Source organism: Haliaeetus albicilla, chromosome 12, assembly GCF_947461875.1.
Source record: "Haliaeetus albicilla chromosome 12, bHalAlb1.1, whole genome shotgun sequence".
In the NCBI taxonomy this organism is placed as follows: domain Eukaryota; kingdom Metazoa; phylum Chordata; class Aves; order Accipitriformes; family Accipitridae; genus Haliaeetus; species Haliaeetus albicilla.
Window position 1 is genome coordinate 39973524 of NC_091494.1, and position 20432 is coordinate 39993955.

Consider the following 20432-nt stretch of genomic DNA (forward strand, 5'->3'; position numbering starts at 1 on the left):
AAAATATTATTTATGACTTCCTTTAATTTATAAGGTTTGTTCTTGAAGTCTGATAGAGCCTTGGAAATTCCAATCAAGTAAAACCGGCTAGGTGGCAAAACTACACAACGCCATCCATCCTGCCCCTTCCAGGGTATTTTTGGGAAATGTCTGCATCTGAAACAGTGAGAAACAATGACCCTTGCTACTTAAAAGAATCTCCTTTGCATATCATAAAAATTCTTTATGTCAAATACTCAAAATAGTCCTTCTTTATTCTATAGAATTCCATTTAGCAAGGGAACCAAGCTGAACCTTAGGGAGATGCAGCAGATAACTGCTTCTGTATCTGGAGCTCCTCTTGAAATCTTAACCTGTCAAGAAAAGCAAACTTCTCAGCAATGTAATTTATTTTTTTCTCAACAAAATGTTCATCCTTATACCTTGCTTATTTGTAAGAAGTTTTGGTAGGGCTGCAAGCTTGTCTGTAGACCTGCGTTGCTTTACCTTGCCACAGCTTAAATGTTCTCCTGGTTTTAGCCTTCCTGGCGTTTTATGGTGAACTCTTACGCACAAGATCATCCGCCTCAGGTCTGGTGTTTTGTTCCAGACTTGAGACTTTTTCACCTGTTATCTGTCAGAAAGGTTTGTTCTGAGAAGTTTAAGTGAACAACACAGGTTTGAGGGTCTTAACTCTTCTAGAAAATAACTTTTCCTCTTGCCTGTCTTTTGGACATTGATCACTAAACTCCCCTGTACAATGTGCTCCTAGAATATCATCTGCACTTGCAAGGAAATCAAATCTGTTTGTGCTTTTAAGACCTGTGGTTGTATTTGATACTTTGCTTATCATATGCACATTTCACTTTGCTGTAGACCCAGAACATCTCTCCTAATGTACTTTGCTTGTTTTAATTGTCAAGATTTTTCCAACTCTTGGCTGTCATGAGAAGGGAATATGGTGACCGTGTTCATCAATGTGTGAAAAATGAGGTGTATTTCTGTATGCATCTTACACGTTTTACCCTTCTTGCTTTCTTTTCATACTATAATGCATTTCTCTCTTCAGTTAAAAACACTTCAGGAGTAGATATTGATCTTCAAAATTGTTTGAGCAAGTGGGTAGAAGCTGCTTATTAAATACAAGACATGATATCAAGTTATATGTCATGTGACAAGTGTGCTGGTTACAGACATCGGAATGCAATGAAGTTGGAAGTGAACAGTATTTTTCTGCATGCTGTAAACTCAGTGCAAGTTTTTCAGCAGTTCAGTTTTGAAAATGGAAGATTAATTCCAATATGATTAAATATTATATTTACTGTAGAAATTTCTGTTGAAATAAATTGTTATAAAGTATGAATTTGTTTCTTTTTTTTCACCACCAGTGGTTTTCTTTTAGGTGTTTAGGTGGTTATTCTGACTCTTAAATTGCTCTAAATGTTACAAGTATTAATATACCTCAAAGCTGATCTTAAAAACTTTTGAGGGTACAATATAAGATACAGTAATAACACAGTGAAAAAAGATACCTTGTTAATTATGATGTGAGATACACTATTCCAAATTACTTTTGTCTGAAGTCAGCATGTCTTTATGTATAATAAATCTGGAATGTTTTGCAAGTACAGTATCTCCTGCCTTGGCCTGCCTGTATAGTTTAAACCACTGTATAAATTATCAGGATTTATTTTTTTAACCCTGGATGTGAAAATTGAGTAAACACGATTTGGTAGAAAGTTCTAGTTGTTTGGTTTTGTTGTTTGTTTTGGTTTTTTTTTTAAGAAACTTTTTTAAGAAAGCTTTTTCTTCTGTGAGAATATCAAAGCTTTGTATTGTGCACTGATTTTTTTTTAGCAGCTGCATAACACCAAGACAAATAAGTTTTGTCGTATATTGTAAGATATACAAGTCATTGTTCTACATCGTTAGTTCTTACTTTGAAGTTCTCATTTATTGTTTACATCCTTCTCCCCCTTCCTCGCTTCCTCCCTCCCTCCCCCATATATTCATAGACTTGGAAAAAATCTGGCAATCAACAAGTACTGTTTTGTCAAATATCCAAAAAAAATCTCTGATGGATGTTAAACCTTCAGGATGCCACTTCTGGCCTAAGGGTTATCCCTGTAATGAAGACAAGTGAACAGTGATCAGTAGTTCAGAGCTATCTCTGATTAATATTGTTAGTCTACTTATTGATTTACTTTTAAATCGAGTATTTAAACATTTCTACAAATTTTTGTAAATGATGACAAGGTGAATGTTTGTCTTCTGTCATGAAAAACTGAGATACCACCTCCCCCCCCCCCCCCAAAGACTTATGACAGTTGCAGATTAAACTCTATCGGTTTAAGTTTGACAGTTATTTAAATTTCCATAGCACCTAACGTGTGCTATGAAAATACAGGATAGTGATACGATGAAACCCCATTTTCAGGTAACTATTTGCTGGTTTTGGTGGTCTTTTGTTTTTTTAATTAGGAAGAAAGTGTGACTAGGCACATAAAAGCAGTTCTGTTGATACCACCCTCCATGGCTTTAAATAACAGGGACAGCACAGATGTTTGACATCAGTATTGTTTACATGGCCTTAGGGTTTAATTGCCTCATACTCTCTGTAAGGAGAATAAACAATGACAGAAATCCAAAGGAATGATGTTCAGGCAACAGCAAGGGCTGCATTTCATACATAGTTGCAAACTTCTCAACTATAGCTAAATATCTACACTTTTTTTTTTTTTTGTCTGAATGGTAACATGCCATAAATTTAATGTTCTCTGCTGCCTCTTAACTGGTAATAAAAGGTATTAAAACTGATGAGCATGAGCACAGTGAATTGCTTCTAACAAGGTGAATGACTTTTCTAAGTTGTTTTTATCTATTTTCTCTAAAACTTATGAAGGTCTTTGATACTGTTGTAGGTTATTTTGTTTCTCAATATGTGTTTAATAAATAAAGTAAAGCTGAAGTGCAAAGGGCACTTAATAGAGTCATAGCACATAAAGTTACAAAGCACTATTCCACAGGAAATTGAGACGAACTTAGCAAATGAGGTTTGACATTTGGTAACTACAGATATGTGGTTGACTCAGTTTGCATGGTTTTAATTTGAAAGATACTCCTTTATTGAAATTAGTATTTAATAACGTGTTTAAACTTTGAAATGGAAGGGGAGAAGTTTCACTCCCAGTTGTGAAGTGATGAGCCCATTTGCTTCAACCCCAGCCTTAATGAGATCACTTTTTAACATGTGTTTACATGACTCAATTTTTTTTATCTACATATGTGGTGAGATTGGAAGTCTGCCTTACACAAAGGGTGGGTCAAAAAGCAGATTTATAAATGAAACCAGTACTCCAAGCTTTGCTATATGATGCTGTTTTGTTGTTGTTATGCTTTCTGGCTCTTCCAGCGGTTTTCCACAGAAGGGATTGTAAGTGTAGGATTTTTAAATCAATATATCTTTATTTTTACAGCAAGTGCTCAGATTAACACTTCCAGAAGTTGTGATGAAGATACATGTGTATCTTGGAACTAGGGACCATTATAAAATTTAAATGTTGTTGGAGATTTTTTATTTTATTTTATTTTTTACATGTTACTCATTACAAACACAGCTTTCCTCTTAAGACTACCTGAAAACTCCGTGTGCACGTCAGCTATTGAATTTCAAACACTTTAGTATGGGGCTTGTCACATTTATTTATATAGTAGGTCCTGAAGGGACAAAATTATGTAAGTTGTGGATGAAGCAGACAGGGCAGGAAAATGTCTGGGGTGCTGAAACTTCAGAATTTCATATAGGTTTATAAAAGTTGAGGACCCTGAGTTCTTTTGAAGGTATCTCCTTTTCAGCCCTCAGCTGATGAGAAGTTAGTCTTTGGGATTTTTCAAGTAAGAGGGTTTTTTTTTTTTTACTTTACTTTTTCTTTGAGTATTAAAAATAATCTATTTTGTTATTACAGTCTTTGCCTTCATTAAGAGCTGCCTTCTGTATCTTGGATGCAATTTTCACATTTGTTGTTTGGTTGCAACTAGCTCTCCTTTTTGGCAAGTAGTCCCAAAATCTGTGAAATTTTAAGGGATGCCTGTTCTACTGGAAGTACTGCAATGAATTAATGAACTAAAATTGATGAGAACTAGTGCAAGTGCAAGAATGGTGTTAAGTGGAAGATTAATGACAAGGAGTGGGAGCCAATTTCAAGTACAGGGATTTCTACTGTCAACCTGTGGGAAAACAGCCTTGTGGCTGAGAACAATCACCATCCCTTAAAAATATATGTCCATGTTTAATACAAGACAAATTTTAGAGTTTGATTTATTTTTATGTTCTTTCAACCTACAGAATAATAAAACGTAGACCAGATCTCAGCTGATGCAAACTGCCAAGGATTAATTTACATCAGCCAAGACATTCTTACTTTATTAATAAGTTTTAAATGTAATGTGTTTGTGCAGATTTAATAGCTATATGAGTGCAATAGCTATACATCAGTAATTCATAAGCTCTTAATGTAATTCAAGTAGACTGGACTCTCTTTCATGTTTAGTTTCTAGTATTTGTGTTTTTACAAGACCTTCATATTTTTTTTTTTTATGGAATGTCCATAGACTGTCTGTCTGGAATTGGATTACTGTGCTGCCTTTTTTTTTTTTTTATCAACACTTATTTATCACGTGGTGCTAAGATTTTTCTTCTATAATGTCACTTTGTTGGAGGGATATATACATATATTTCTTTTCATATATACATATGTGTATATTTCATGAATAGAACATGGTTTTTTATCGTGATGCTTATTTTTGGATGATAAAAGAGATGGCTGACAGCTGAGAATACTGTCTATTTTCCTTGGATTAATTGTCAATCTAACTTTTTTTTCCCCTGATGATTTGCATAAGACTGTGTACCTATTTAGTCTTGGGAGATGGGTAGCCTCCTTATATACAGTGTAATAAGCAGGCGTATACTTTGGGTATCAGTGGATGTGGAGTCTGGAAAAAAAAAAAAAAGGATTTTTGTAGCTCATGTTTTAAGTCACAGTAATGTAGTGATGTTTTCAAGTCACAATAAACAGAAATATATAACACAAAGTAATCATATAAAAGAAGTTAATTTTTAGTGTGTTTATTGTTTGTATATATTAGATAAAGATTCATGCTTGAATGACTACTTTTGATAAGTCAAAGGAATAAAAATAAAAGCTGAATGAATAATGCTTGTTGGTTCATTCAGAGTTTGTCAGTTGGGAGTATTAAAAGTCAGGTTCTTAGTTGAGCTAAACAAAAATTGGAGAACTGAAAATAGCTGGATGGTGATGGGAGTCCAGTGTCCAGCTCCAAGGCAGGTAGACCTCAGCACTATGGGCTCTTAGAACATCCAGAAGGCAAATAGATTTTTTTTTTTCTGTTGGCAACAGACAGCTTACAGTTGTCTTCTGGTGAGATTTTGGGAATCATAGTCCAAGGATTTTGGTCTGCCCTTTCTAAAGTAATGGGGGTCGTTGGGACCCGTCCCTGTGGGGAAGCTTTTCTGTCCACTTTGCTTTCTGAACAGTAGAAACGATTAAATGTGGAAGTGGAATAGCCTGAATCTGAACTCGAGGTGTCACTTTTGTTTTTTAGAAAACTCTGAGAAACACAAGATACCTATCATATTTGCAGAGTCCTGAAGACAGTGTTTAATGGCATAGTGAAACTATGCGAGAGATTTAAAAATACTTTAAAGATGAAAACTTGGACTATAAGTAAGAAGTGGCAATGTGTTGTTGTGCCGAAGGGGTTCAAGTACGCTACTTGGGACAAATAAAAGCAGAAGCAGGAAATGTATTTTAGCAATCAAATTCAGCAGCAATATCCTTAATCCCATTCTAAGTAACCTTTAAAAGGAAATGTGTTTATAATGTGAAATCTCTGAATAATAGAAAACAAACAAAAATAAACATGCATCTGGGCCAAAGGACATTCTTTGTATAAATGTAACACCTGCCTAAAGAATAAAAGCAAGTTTACCATACTTGGTATATTAACAGAAATATTAAAAGTTTCATTCTTAAGTGTTTATTTAAATAAAGGACAATAGCTTTTTCTGGGCAGTAGCAGTTGGTTTTATTGCCAACTAAAACATGTTATAAATTCGTTTTCTAAATAAATAATTTACGTTGAGATCTTTTCTAACAGTTTTATCCAATAAATATTAAAAATTTGAGAAACTGAATATAGATTTTTTCATAGCAATTATTTGTTAGTGACTTCCCATTGTCTTCTCATAGGCATGAATGATTAATTTAAAAGTTATGCAGAGGTCATCAGTGTAATTTATTCTTTATTTTGATGAAGCTATATATCTGTTCTATTTTGCTTTTAAAGCTGGACATGAAAATGAAAATAGCAGAAGGTAAATTTCATGAAGAAAAACTTAAATTACAGCAGAAGCACGATACTGATGTTCAAAAGGTAAGAAGTGTTTGCATTTTTTTCGAAGACAGTATCTAAAACAAAATAAGAGAGTCTGATTACAATAAATAATTTGCATTTGTACTTTAATTTCTTCACAATTGCAGTTAATGTTCCTTTAAAGTAGGATTGTAAGTAACAGTTTGCATAAGCTGACAGGAATGCAAAATATTCTATGATAACATAAACTTAGGAAGGGAAAAGCGCTTGCAGAAAGTAGATGAAAATACAAGGTGATTTGTTTGTTTGTTTGAACAAGACAACTTATTTTACCAGCTGAACAGCTTCCATGGATCCCTATGCTGATGAAATCATAAACTCATGATTTTTCTTTTAGAGAGAAAACAGTTACATTATAGAAAAATGTGAACAAAAATACTAAAGTAAATTTTTATGGACAAAATGCAAAAAAAAACAGTAGGAAAAGCATCAAGTATATCGCACGTGTTCCCACTAATACAGCAATAGTGCTTGTTCTCGTGTCTCCATTTTGACACTGTATCTTAAAGCATAGGCTGGTCAATAAACAGTTCGTTATTTATGTTATTGCATTGTTAAAGCTGTACGTGGCTTTTAATTCTTCACAGCAATAAAGTGACACCAGATACACTTCCTTTGGGTTAAGTTGGATTTGTCTTTATTGCGTTGCGTAGCGCCACTTTCGGGAAGATTACAAAAAGACTATCAAAGACCATACTGTTACTTTTAATACCATGTTTTAAACATGTGGGGTCAAATTCTGCAAGGCACTAAGTGCCTTCTGAAGCACTCTGATCCCAGGAACGTAATGGGAGTTAAATGCTCAGCGTTGGGATTGTGGTGACTTATCCTACTGTAAGCTTTGCATTACGGAGTACCTCTGTTTTGTTTCTTAAGACTGAGTCACAGACTTGGAGGAAGTTAGTTGACACAACACTATGACACATCAAAGCCTCCTGAAAGGATGTTAATATTTGGTCAGGTGCATATTTGGCTCATCTGTTCTCAAAGTCTGCAAGCATAACTAGCTAGCAAAGCTGAGAGTCTAAAGGAAACAGCTTTGTGAGAATGAGAAATAGTTTAAATGCTTTCTCATCCCCTGAGTTGTCATCCTTTTCTAACTGATGTTAGAATTCCATCTTTTGAAGTTGTTTAATAATGTTGGATATTTTAGAAAAGGTTAAATAGTGTCGTATTAATCTTTAAAGACACAAAACATTTAATGCAGATGGAGTAATATTGTTTTAAGATGAAAGCTTCTGTTTGATGAGAGATTTGGGGCACTTATAAAATTTCTGTGACTTTAATGTTTAAGATAAACACGAAGTTTAAATTAAAATACTATCTCAAAGTGTGCAAATATCGAGCTTTTTTTTTTTTTCTCCAAAATCAGCATGTACAGAAACGTGGATGTAGTTACACCTCATATACTTGCTCTATTCTAACCCATTGTTTCTTGGAATACGTGCAAAGAATTGCAATTGGTGAAGTACAAAAGAGTGTAATGAAGTTCACCAATTACTTAAGTATTTCTTAAACCTGCTGAGAATTTTAGATGCTTTTAAATTGTATTAAGAACATAAACATGAAAAGGGAAACAAATCCTTCTATTTGCAGTAGTAGCACTGTGAAACTTCCAAACTCAACAAAAGCAACATTGGATTTGTCCAAGTTTAAGAGAAAACAAAAAGACCCCCCTAAAACATGAAACTCCTTTCAATCTACTCTACTGCCCACATTTATCTAAATCAATCCTTTGTTTACGACTTGGCAGTCTTAGCTGTGAAAATTACTTAGATTTAATCACTTAGTCCTTCAGGACCTAAGCACTTCTTGAAGGCAGCTCCTTTGACAGAGATCAGTGTATACTATTTTGTGCACTGGTTGTAGTTTCAGGTTTTTGGACTTTTGTTAAAGTATTGTGAATTTTCCCTACAGATTTTGGATAGAAAGAATGATGAAATAGAGGTATTGAAGTCCCTCTACAAAAACAAACAAAATGAAGCTGAGGAGACAATTAGAAAACTGGAGAAAAAAGGTGATTTTTATCTTCACAGTTGTTGTTTTCTGCATGGTGGTATACTAATGCATCTTTCTTGTGGCTATGGGCTTACGTGTTCCTTCTAGGTGCAGATGTCCCTTCCCTCTTCATTTGCAAGTCTTGACCTAATTTTTTCTTTAGATTTTTTAGAGGCTTGTCCAGTTGTCTTTGCTGTCCAGTTTCCAAACCAATTTTTCCAAGAGTCAGTGTAATCTTATGTTTAATACTTACAGGTTTTATGAGAGTCACCAAGAAAAATTTCTTTGATATCGAAGTATTTTGACCACTTATTGCAAACTTTTTGGAATCTTTGGCACAAGGTTAATTTATTTTTGCATTCAGTACATTTTAATCAAACCACAGTGTGTTATTTATTTAGGACTATTGCGGCAGGAGATTTCAAACATGAGTAGTAGTCTTGAATATGTCGTAAGTACAAAACTTGGCCTGAGTGTGGCTTGTCAGCAGTTTTTGAATGTTAGTTTCTTTCAGAATTCCTTGGAGTCCATTTACACTATGAACTAAACCACAGTGTAAAATAATACACAAGTTTGGTAACCTATGTACAAAAAAGGAGAGTTCCATGTATATTATTTCCTGCTCCTTGGCAAAGTAAATTGTCTAGCAAGGGATCTGGTGCTTCTGTTGGTGGGCTGGTGGTTGCACTCAGCTGTAACTGGTTGTGTTTGTCACCTACACTCTTGCTGGATAGTGAAAATCATCAGTCACTTTTGAAAAGTGAATATGTACCTGCTTTGTTTTCCACCAAATTTGTCAGACTGTAAATTCTTGATGCAATCACTTGCAGTTTAAGTTGGGGAACTTAATTTTGTTGTAGATCTTGGGCATTCAACCTTCACAAGAACCTTTCCTCCTAAGGGTGCACGTAAGATCAGGTTTAAAATGCCTGTTTTCTTTAGGTTACAGAATTTTGTTGATGTATCTTTACTGCTTCAGTAAGGAAAAATGATTATGAAATATTTTGTAAATGAAGTGGAGAAGAGAGAACACCTTGTAACATTTTAGTGACACAGAATTTAAGTGCTAAATTTTAAAGGAGCACGTGCATTATGTATTTTTAAGAGCCAAAAAACATGAGAAAGCCAGGTCAGTTGGAAAACTGATGTAATCTGATTGCATCTGTTGCCAACACTGAGAAATCCCAAAGGTATCTCTTGAATGGTTGTTTGTTTTCCCATTTTTGACAGTTCAGACCCTTGTTCGTGAGTCACAAGTCATCAGAGAAGCAAAAGAGAAGCAGATTGTGGAGTTAAAGAAGATGTGTGAGCAAAGCAATGAGTCTTTGAACAATGAGTGGGAGAAAAGGGTAATGAATAATACTTGCTTTCTTTGAAAGACTCCTACAGCATATATCTGGGATAATACATTTTGTCACGTAAAAAAAAATATAAGGAACACTTTACTTTCAATTTTTTTTTTTTCTTATGCTGATTTTATTTTTTTCCCGGAGTAATCTGCAAGACTTTTTTGCTGATGCTTGCACACCCACACCCACCCAGCTGGTCTCTCTGTTTCTGGGGTTCATCTGGCCCTCTTGGCAAGTCTCTGGATGTAATAGGGAAGTGTTTATTTCTAGTTGACCTGACACAGAATTTTAATCTCTGTAAACCTGCTGCTACCTGCTGCCACGGTGATTCCTTTGAACTATTATTTTTGCATTGGGTCATGAATTCTTCAATGTATTTTTATTTATTGTTACACTTAAGACAGCAGCAAAGCAGAGAGAAAAGCATGTTTATTGAAAGACAGCTTCACCTTTGTCCAGATTATTGTTAGTATTTGTCTTGCTTACTCCTCTCAGGATAGGGAGGGTCACAAAAAGGGCAAACCCACCTCCCTTCGTAGATGAAGTATGCCATTAAATTTAATTTTTTTGCAGCCCTGCATCTGGAAGTGGTGTTGGTTTTAATTCTTGTCTTGTAAGAGGTAAATCATAAATCTTCTCCTTTGTGCTTAAGACCTTGAGGCTTCACTGTTAGGTGGGGGTTCTTTGTTTTGTTTTAGAGAAGCATTATTTTCAGCCCGAGGTCATCCCACTTTTTGCAGTTACCTAGCAAGTGCTGTTCCTACAGATGTAACTGTCAACAGTGATGCCAGTGTGCAAACAAGAAGGCAAATTAAAATGCTAATATTAATTTTAACTTAATGAAATTACAGAATTGAAATCAGAGCATGTATCTTATGGAAAAACGTGGTTAGTGGGAAGTATGATAGAAATATAGTAAAAGTTAACACTGCAATATTTTTATACTTTATATACTACTACTTCTGTGTATTTTTTAATTTGAATAGATGCAGGTTATTTGAATAGATGTTGCTGACAATAATGCAAATATTACTACAGTCTGTTGTACAGGAGGTAGAGACTCCCAAAATTTTTTGGTTTTATTTATATCTTAATGCACCTGGAGATTAAATATTTATTTATTTATTTTCCCAGATTATTTTTTAAAGGCTCTCAAATTCAGCAAATCTTCTGAACATGACAGTATATACGTGATACTTATAATAATAATTTATTAGCATTCTTACCTTTTGGAAGAAAAATTTTGTTAAGTTACTGCACACTGTTGAAGTCTGTTAAATAATGGTCTGGATTCACAGACACCTCCATGATTTTGCTAGTCTATATGTTGGAGAGAAAAAAATCCATACTTGTGCAAATTAACCTGATTTTTAGCAGTGTGTTTAGAGTGATGCTTTTATTTTGTATATGGCAGCTTTCTCCTTCAGCTGTGAAATGGATTTGTTAGAAACTTGAGAAATACATAATAGCTGTTATACAACCAATACACCATAGAAGTTTTGTATGGTAATTTAACAAATAATGTCATGTCACTATTGTACAGACAGAAAATTTATATTTGAGGCTGTTTAACTAGAAAGGGAGGCCACTTGTGTTCAGAATATAAATCAAGAGTTAGTAATGACACAAATAAGCCTTTCATTTGACAAGTAGATAGTCAAGGCTGTCCAACTTCTTACAAAGTGACAGGCAGATAAACTGGCAGTGTAAGTATCTGGAGAGAGTATTAGTGTTTCTGTAATAGAAAATAATTAATTTTGTGCAACAGTCATTGGTGGTCAGTTTAAATATGTAAACAAATAGAATAGCAGAGAATGGCAAAAATAGGTATGTGTTTTAGTATTCTGCATAGATAAGTTATGTCCACTATACATTTTTAAATGACTTCTAAATTACCACTTTATAGAGTCATAGTACACCTAATCAGTGAGCGAATGATCTAGTTTTGTTACAGAGGACAGAAATGTTGCCTGCGCTTGTTAGTTATTCTATTTATGTACTATAATAATATAATACTTAAAAATGCTAGTTTTATATGCCACTCATTATTTGGTAATATTTTTGTGATGCAGCTTCACAATGCTGTGGCTGAGATGGAGAAGGAGAAGTTTAACATTCGAAAGAAGCACACAGAAGATATGCAGGAACTGCTGGAGGACACCAATGCTCGTCTTAGCAAAATGGAGGAAGATTATTCGGAACAGATAAAGTCAACTGTAAGTTTTTTGTAAATATATCATGACAACAAGTGTCTCTTGCAGTATTCAAATGTCATGCATTTGTGCAAAAGTGTACATAAATACTGTTAGGCTGAGAAATGTTTTTGGTACTGCAATGCAGTTGTTCTACCTTGGAAGAGAACAGTATCCTGGCAGCCAGTCCAACCAAGGATTTTTGCCCCTGGATAAAATTCATCAAAGTACAGCCCTTCAATGAATATTACACAGATATGTATTTGTATTGAAGGACTGTTTCTAGCATTTCTCACTGTATTTGATTTGAGTTAGCAGAACTTTTGTCTCTGTAGGTTTGTAGACTATAAAAAAGGATTTATATAGTACATCTATTTTCATGGATACATGTGACTTCTTACTTACCCACCTCTTCTTCGAATGATCAAATGCTTCTCTTAGATTAAAGATTAAATAAAAAAGATATTTAAAATAACTGTTGTATTATTCTAATGTATGCCTTTCTTTCCTACAGTAATTAGAAACATGTAAGCAGGTGTAATCTGAATTTTGTGCCTGCCGTGTAAATGATGTAAAAAGCAAAAAAATTAACAAATATCCTCAAGAAAGCATACTGTACTTTTTATCAGGATGAAGTATGAAGAAAATTGAATGAGTGAAAAGACAATGTCAAGCAAAATTTATTCCTTTATTAATGAATGTTGAATTTAAAAATTAGCATTCAGATCATGTCATAGGTAACAGTAAATACAGAGAAAAATGGACACAGTCTGTCAGCAAGATTGAATTTAAGAACCATCAAAACTAGACAGATCTTGCTGAGCAGCTTCTGATTTAATAATTAAACAAGGTAGAGTTCAAGGCAGGGCTTAAGATGAAAGACTAGACTGTCACTGGAAATTAGTTTTCTTTTTTTTTCCCTCTTTCTTTCTTTCTCCTGATTTTTTTATTTTGGTTGGTATTTCAGAGTTTCCTTGTTCAGAGTTTCACGTTGTCAAAAATGCCATTGCTGCTAGCAAGTGAAATTGGCTGAACAATTTAACTAATACCATAGAACTGATAAGTGGGGTTTTGTGCACTGAACAAGTATTGACTTCCTTGAGCGGTGGGGGGCCAGGGAGGAGTTATGATATTTGGTGATATGTTAGGTATGACTTTTTTCTTTGGTTTTTTTTTTTCTTTTTTCCTTTGTTTTTTGTTTTGTTGTTGTTCTTAAAAAAACAAACAAAAAACCCCCAAACAATGCCCCCCCCCAAAAAAACCCCCAACAATAAAAAAAAACCACAACCAAATACCCAAAACAAAAAAAAAAACCCAAACCCAAACAACCCATACTGTGCAGCTGGCTTTGCATTGATGGAAAAGTTTGCTGTACTCTGTTTGTGAAACATCTTAAGCCAGCTGACAAAGTTCAGGTGAGCATTCTGGCAATGGGATGTTCTTGCATTCGTTCAGGCTCATTTAATGATTCTGTGACAGTTGGGGCACTGACTTGAGATGGCAGATGTTTCAGTTTTTATTTTACTTTAACAGAGGGTGAAAATACTGTTCCACTTCCCTCATCTTTGGACCTTTGTTAATATAAAAATAACTATGATACGTACATCCTGGAAGGACAGCTGTGTCTTATTTTTTCGACTCCAGCCTCCTGAGGAGTTCTCTCATTTCCGTGCACATCAACATAACTTTAGGGAAGAGTGGGAATTAGTAGAGTAGTCTCGTGCTACCTGCCTGTTCCCACTCTGCTCACTTTTAAAATTGTTTATATTAGGAGATGAAGTTCTGGGAAAAAGATACAACTTTTGATAGATGTTTGTAATTAATTTATTGAACAGAAGTCACTGTAATTAAACCAATGATTTGGAGAAGTGGATTAGGGAAAGGTATACCAGAGGAATGCACTCTCTGTCTTGATATGGATTTGCTGTATTTCTGTGCACAACACTTTCCTTCTCTGTGTGCCTCCATTTTCCATTAACAAAATGGAGATGATATACTTATCTTACAAGATGATTAGTGAATTATTTAGTTAGTAGTTTTTAATTGATTTGAAATACAACTAGATAGCATTCACGCTGTTAATGTAGCATTTGTATTATAATGTTCTTATATGCTCCAAATCTGTAGCAGATATTACTGTATCTTATTGTTTACATCCTTGGATATGGTTTTGCCAAAGTGCGCACAGAAAAGGCAGTTGTTTCAAATCTATAATTCTTTAGAAACCTAAATGCATTGCTCCTTGTTTTAGTTGAAAAAGTTTATATATATGTATTTTATGTCTGTAAACATATGATGGTTGTAAAAGTATTCGGAAGACTATTTTAGCATGAATGAGCTACAGATTTCACTTGATGCTATACAGTTTAATATGTTTTCTAGCTGACTTATAGCTGCTCATCACCATAATGTTCAGTAAAATCTTTATATATAGGTATACATACACACACACACATATATATTCTTTTTTTTACTCAAATACTCTTTTTCCACATGTAGTTTGTACATATTGCTAGTAGCACGCTTTTTGGTTAATGGAAGATCTAAAAATGCTTTCCATGTATTAACATCCATTACAGTTTTCTATAGTAATATCTGTCATCTCTCTCATTTTAAAAGATTTGTAGTTTAGTAATCAGTTGCACATATTGTTTTGCTTAGGGGAGAAGACATGTTACTTTGGGCGGGGGGAATAGACATCCATATTTTGAAGATTTATTTATTTTTTTATATACAACATAGAATTTACTGTCATGATTGATGACAGCTTTGCTATTGTAACTCTTGTGTCTCTGGACCACCAAAGAACCTTGTTGCTCTAGGCTACTGAGTAACAACAGGGGTATACCCTAATTTATTCTGGTGGTTTCTCAACAATGAACTATTCTTTTAGAACCAGACGGTCAAAAAACTGGAGGCTCGTGTCCAGCAGTTGACTGTTGAGGCTGAAAATAGTAATTTACAGCGTCAAAAATTATCTCAAGAAAAGACTGATGCAGAACAACGTTACCAGGCGGTATGCTCTGAACTTCAGGAAGTGAAAGCAAGGTAATTAAATAGCAGTTGCTGGTTTTAACATTGAAGAATATGGAATTTCCGAAAGCAAACATTTATTAATTTTATTTCAAGAACTCAATGAATGGCAATTGGCATTAGAAAATTGTCACAAAAATGTATTAATTGGTGTAAAACTCATTTTGAAACTGACCCAAACGACCATCGTAAGGAGCATGTTATCTTTCCACTATTCATAAGCATTTCATTCTGTTACAATGAGCACGTGGTACAGGCAAACTTGTGTACTCTGTAGAATTGATACTGAGCAGGTAAGATGCCAAAATATGAAAGTAATTTCCATAATCTGTTTGCTTCCTACTTGTAGGCAGAGCTCACTTCAGAAGGACAAGGACCGTATTATACAGGAATATGAGGAGAACATTCAGCAACTACAAAGTAAATATGATGTTGATATAAATTTTATAAAGCAGGAACATGCTCTCTCTGCAGCTAAGGTATGCTTCCACATATAATAGGCATTAAAATGTTGTTTATTTTTTAAGTGGTCTCCTCAATATAAATGTAATGCTTATGAATAAATCCAAGGAACTGTTCAGTTCCCCAAATTACTCATGTGCATAAGTGTAAAAAAAAAAAATTGTGATTTAATTTTTCACTCCCAAATTTGACTGAAGAATCATCTGAAGTTGACTGATAAATTATGGTGTGTATTTCCATAGCTGATTCAGATAAGGTACAATTAATATGCTGATTTCGTTTGTGCGTCTGTAAAATTTCTGAATACCAGAGGACCTCAGCACACTTAAAGACTTAATGTTTTCATAAGGCCTCTTCAATGAGGGAAGGTATTTTTTCTAGAAATAAACTGTCTTGCAGGCCCCTTAATATGGAACATTATGTTAAAAATTTATGTGTTTAAGAAATTATTTTTAAATTCTGCAACTGTACATTCCACCCAAAATGTAATAATTCTGGTTTGTTTCTGTAGAAACATCTATCAGGTTGATATCTACCAATATGCATAGGTAGATATATAGTATATATTTAACATAACTTTCAAGTTAAATAATTGTAGAAAAGGCTCATGTTTTGAATACCATCTGCTAATCCTTAGAGCTGTAGGACAAATGGGGTCTTTTGCATTTATTTACTGGAATTCTAGGAGCTTTGGTGATACTTTACTTAGTTTAATTTACAAGATATTTTTCTTTTGATTCTTAGTGCCAAGGATTTTTTTTTATTAATAGTTATTTTTTTGTGGTTTTGTTTACATTTCTAAGTTAACCAGACACAAAAGTGATGTATCTGGAGTTGTAAACTCATACAGGGTTTTTTTTTCCCCAAGTTGATAATTTTTCTGATTTCCAGGCACCTTTGAGAAATAAATTTAAAAATGCAAAAGATGTATCTGTAAAGCTAATGAGGAATGCAACACAAAAGTTCCTTTTTCTGTTAAATCCCCACAGGCATCTGATGTGATTGAAGAATTACAGCATAGTGTGTCTCTATTAAAACAACAGTTACAAGATTCAGAACATCAAAGACAGCAACAGCAGAGGGTGAGCCCTGAATTTCTTACTTCTTTTTTTACTTTTTCCAGTGATTTGAATGTTTAGATAGCCATACTAAAAAGCACTTATACATAACATGCATCTTTATATGTATTTTATTCATAGAAGTATATAGTGTCACCTTATGCTTAAAGGTTGATTTAGAAAGTATGACTAAAAGAGATCACTTTATGGGTAAGAGCATAATTTTCACAGGAACTTTTTCACTGTTGTAATTCACATGATAAAACAGTATAAACATGTATCAGTGGACTATAGAGAAGCATGTCGAAGAATTCCGAGTATCTTTTTCTTCTAAAGTGCAAACATTTTTAAGTAAGTTGAAAAGTTTGTTTTATTTTTCTTGCTTTTTAACAGTTCAGTTCAATATTCCATTTTCCCATAGGCGTTAATTCTTCTATCTCAGGATAATGAGTTACACATCTGTGTCATGTATCAATCCTGGTTTGAGTTTTGGCACCTATTTTTCCTCCTGTGTCTTTCATTTCACAGTTGTTGTGGTACAGAATGGCATTTTAATAGCTCAGGAGAACAAGTTGCTTTCTTCTCTTTAGAAAACATGAGTCATGACTTTTGAGATAGCTGGTTTGGGGTTTTTTTTTGCGTGGATATTTTTGCTTTTGGTTTTATTTTTTTATATGTCAAATTTTTTTAATGATGATATAAAATGGATTTTTAATTTTTATGGACTGTTCTATATAGTAGCAAATGTGTGTGTGTGTTTAACGACTGCTTTGAAATGAAAGAAAAATGTGATTTGTCTATTTAGAATACACATATTTTCCTTTGCAGGATCAAGAATACAAGCTTCAACAGGACAAACTTCACTTGGAGCGTGTATATGAGAAACAGGTAACGTTTTCAGGGAAATATATCATCTTAGCCCATTTCAAATTTTGTTGTATACAGAAGCTAAAGGTTTAAATCTTGGAATCCAAGCATTTCACATGGGTTGGAAAAACAATTGGACAAATTCAAGGAAGATTTTAAGTACAGCTATTTTAAGTACAGAGATATCACCTCTGATTCTAGGTACACTTCATCTTGAAGCACTTTCCAAATACTGCCTGCTCTTTTAGACTTTAAACATCACTAGGTTTCAAATTAAACTTCAATTTTAGTAACTTTATATGTTCAACTCATGCAGTGTTTAGTAAGAGGGTGCGTTGGATCCCTATTTAATTGAAAGAATGCTACTCAAATGTGTCATTTCCAAGTGTGGCAAATTTATAAAATAATGAATTGTGATCATAGCTACTTGTCACTTGGTAACAGCATTTGCAACATGAATTGCAGTGAGTTTTTGGTTGGAGTTCGTGCCTTCTGTGGACTTAAATTCAAATACTTTTTCATTCCGAGATATGTTTTGGTCTAATCTTAGCCTGTATTTGTCTTTTTAGACAAGTCATGGTTTTTATGAACATCGGCCTCAAGAAAAGCATAGGATTGGAATAATATTGCAGGTCTAAATAAAAATATATTAGCATAATTTTGATATCTTCTAGCTATTGAAGTATAGTGGACATTGGTTTATTGCAATACATCGCTTCCTGTGCAGATAAGTACAGATTAAATGTGGCTGGTAATGTCCAAGTGCCATTAAATGGCTCACATCTACGCTATTAAACTTTATGATTCTGGACAGTAAGGTGGATGCCTCTGTATTACTTTTATGCAGTGGTGCGTGTCCTGTGTGAATCTTGAATGAGGTTTGAGGATCGTTAGCATGGGCTAAGAGCATGTCAGCGATCACTCTACACCAGTAAGCACAGATACTGAAGTTTAAACTCCGTATCAGTAAACAAGAAAGTAGGCCCTTTATTTTTAATAGATAAATTTACAGCAGTTTGCTTATTCATAAATTTTGATATAACTGTGTTTTTTAAATCAAATCTTTGAGAAAGGAGGAGAAAAAATACACGTGAACAATGTATGGATATAAATCCATAAAATAGTGTAGATTGGCCCATAAAATACTAAAACAAGCTTGCCTTCAAGTAAAGGAATCATGAAGTCTCTGGTGCAATCTGTTCACTTAAGAACCTACCCATTATCTAATAATCTTTATTAGTCTACAGTGGCTATTGCCTGCTAGGATATTTAAACATCAAACAAATAATAGGTAGTAACCCTAAATGTCACTGTTTGATTAAATGTGCTTATCTGCTGAATCAGGAACCAGTTAGGCTAAATGGTTTTACAAGCGAAGGAAACACCTGCTTTTTATAAATAATCTACCGCTTGTTTTCCAAACATTCAGCTAAGCATAAGAACAGTGACAGATTATTCCTGAGAGCCATTCTTGAGCCAGCTGTTAAATACATATAATTTTACCAGGTTTGGCAATACCTTCTTTATCTTTACTCTCTGATGGACAGACAATAGGTTTTGGAGGCTCTTTCAAACAAAGTAAGTATTCAGACTTCCATGTAGTAAACATGCACATGGAACTGCTTACAGTAGAGAATCTCTAAATTTGTTTTTTTATTGGACTATACTCTTATGCTTCTGGCTAAACACTTATTAAAATACATTTTTCTTCATCGTAGTGACTTAATAGCATGTAACATTGCAAATGATTGTAGGTGAATAAAGGATTTCCTGTGCTCCCCATCCGGTAAAGAAAAACATGCTGAGTACCTCACATCACCACATTGTTACTTGAGCAATCCTAAAAGCAAAACAAACTCTTGTACTTATCTGCCTTCAGCAGCAAACCATTATGGAAACCCATGGTTTGGACCATGCCTGGGAGGTTGCCAAATTCTGAAGCTACTTTCCTGTCTTGATCCAGAAGTACCAGAGAAAAGAATTCTTCATAAAAATGGCTATTTCTGATTAGTGAATTTAGGAAGTGGGAGTCAGCTTTTGTTCAATGTTTTTTGCGACTATATTGCTTTATATTATAGGGAGAGAAGCAATTTCTCAGATTGCTAGGATGTGTTCTTTGTGAGGTCTTGAAAGTTGCCATTTTCATTCTGCATTGATTAAATACTGATAGGAATTAAAATAGTATTTCAAATTTAAATTGTAACTAAAATATACTGGGAAGAATGCAAATATTTAGAGGAGAATTAAAGGGCCTCAAAGTTTTTTGTAAGCGAGTATTTTTAGGTTATTTATGTAAGAGATCTGTTTGTCTCACTTCCGTGTGCAAATGTCTTTCAAAATATGTGTGTATACATACTGCCTGGTGTAATGGCAGTTGCACGGAGGAGATCTACTTGGAAATGCGCAGTTTGCTTGGGGAAATGGAAAGGAAGATGGTTAAGCAGCATGGCTGAGCAGATGAAAATGGAGAGACGTGTGGGATCCCGTGATGTTAGACAGTTATGATCCTCTCCTGTGTACTGAGGTCATGTTCGGTGATGCGGAAGATTTTTATACTGCAAGGTTATTCAAAGCGAACACATATACCAATGCTGATCTAGATAAGAGATGAAGGGGAAGAGAGAGGAGGATGACGAGGGCAGCTCTTTTCTGTTGTGCGAGGATGCAGAGGCTTTCAGGTTGCGCTAGGACTGATTTCTTGCCGCATCCATTGGGGTGACAGTTGACTTATTCTTCTGGATAATATAAGCACTGTAATTATAAGCAGCATGTGGTCACAGTTTACTATGGAATAATAATTGTTAGCTAAGATGCTCTATCATTTTAGAGGGGTCTGTGTGCTTTTTGTGGGTTTGGTAGTTGTACAGTCATACAAGAATGCCATACCCCTGCATTTCCAAATGGCGTTTTTAATCTCTGGATGCAAAATGGAAGAATGAGAAGTTTTATATGATGATTCAAGCACTCTGATTTGATTTCACCGGGTCAGGAGTTCAGTAGGAGTAAACCACTTTTCCTCACAGTTTTACTTTTCTTAG

At 34.4% G+C, this 20432-nt stretch overlaps 1 protein-coding gene across 3 annotated transcripts in view; it reads left to right on the forward strand.

Moving 5' to 3' along the window:
- Positions 1-20432, forward strand: part of CEP112 (centrosomal protein 112) — a 175179-nt gene that overhangs the window by 29618 nt on the left and 125129 nt on the right. For all 3 annotated transcript variants that reach the window (XR_011327278.1, XM_069799345.1, XM_069799346.1), the window contains 8 exons: positions 6349-6435; positions 8353-8452; positions 9664-9782; positions 11855-11998; positions 14868-15022; positions 15357-15486; positions 16459-16551; positions 17356-17415. Coding sequence is in view for 2 of the 3 variants with exons in the window: in XM_069799345.1 (XP_069655446.1) it covers positions 6349-6435; positions 8353-8452; positions 9664-9782; positions 11855-11998; positions 14868-15022; positions 15357-15486; positions 16459-16551; positions 17356-17415 (888 nt within the window). In the remaining variant the exon portion in view is untranslated. The remainder of the gene's footprint in view (positions 1-6348; positions 6436-8352; positions 8453-9663; positions 9783-11854; positions 11999-14867; positions 15023-15356; positions 15487-16458; positions 16552-17355; positions 17416-20432) is intronic.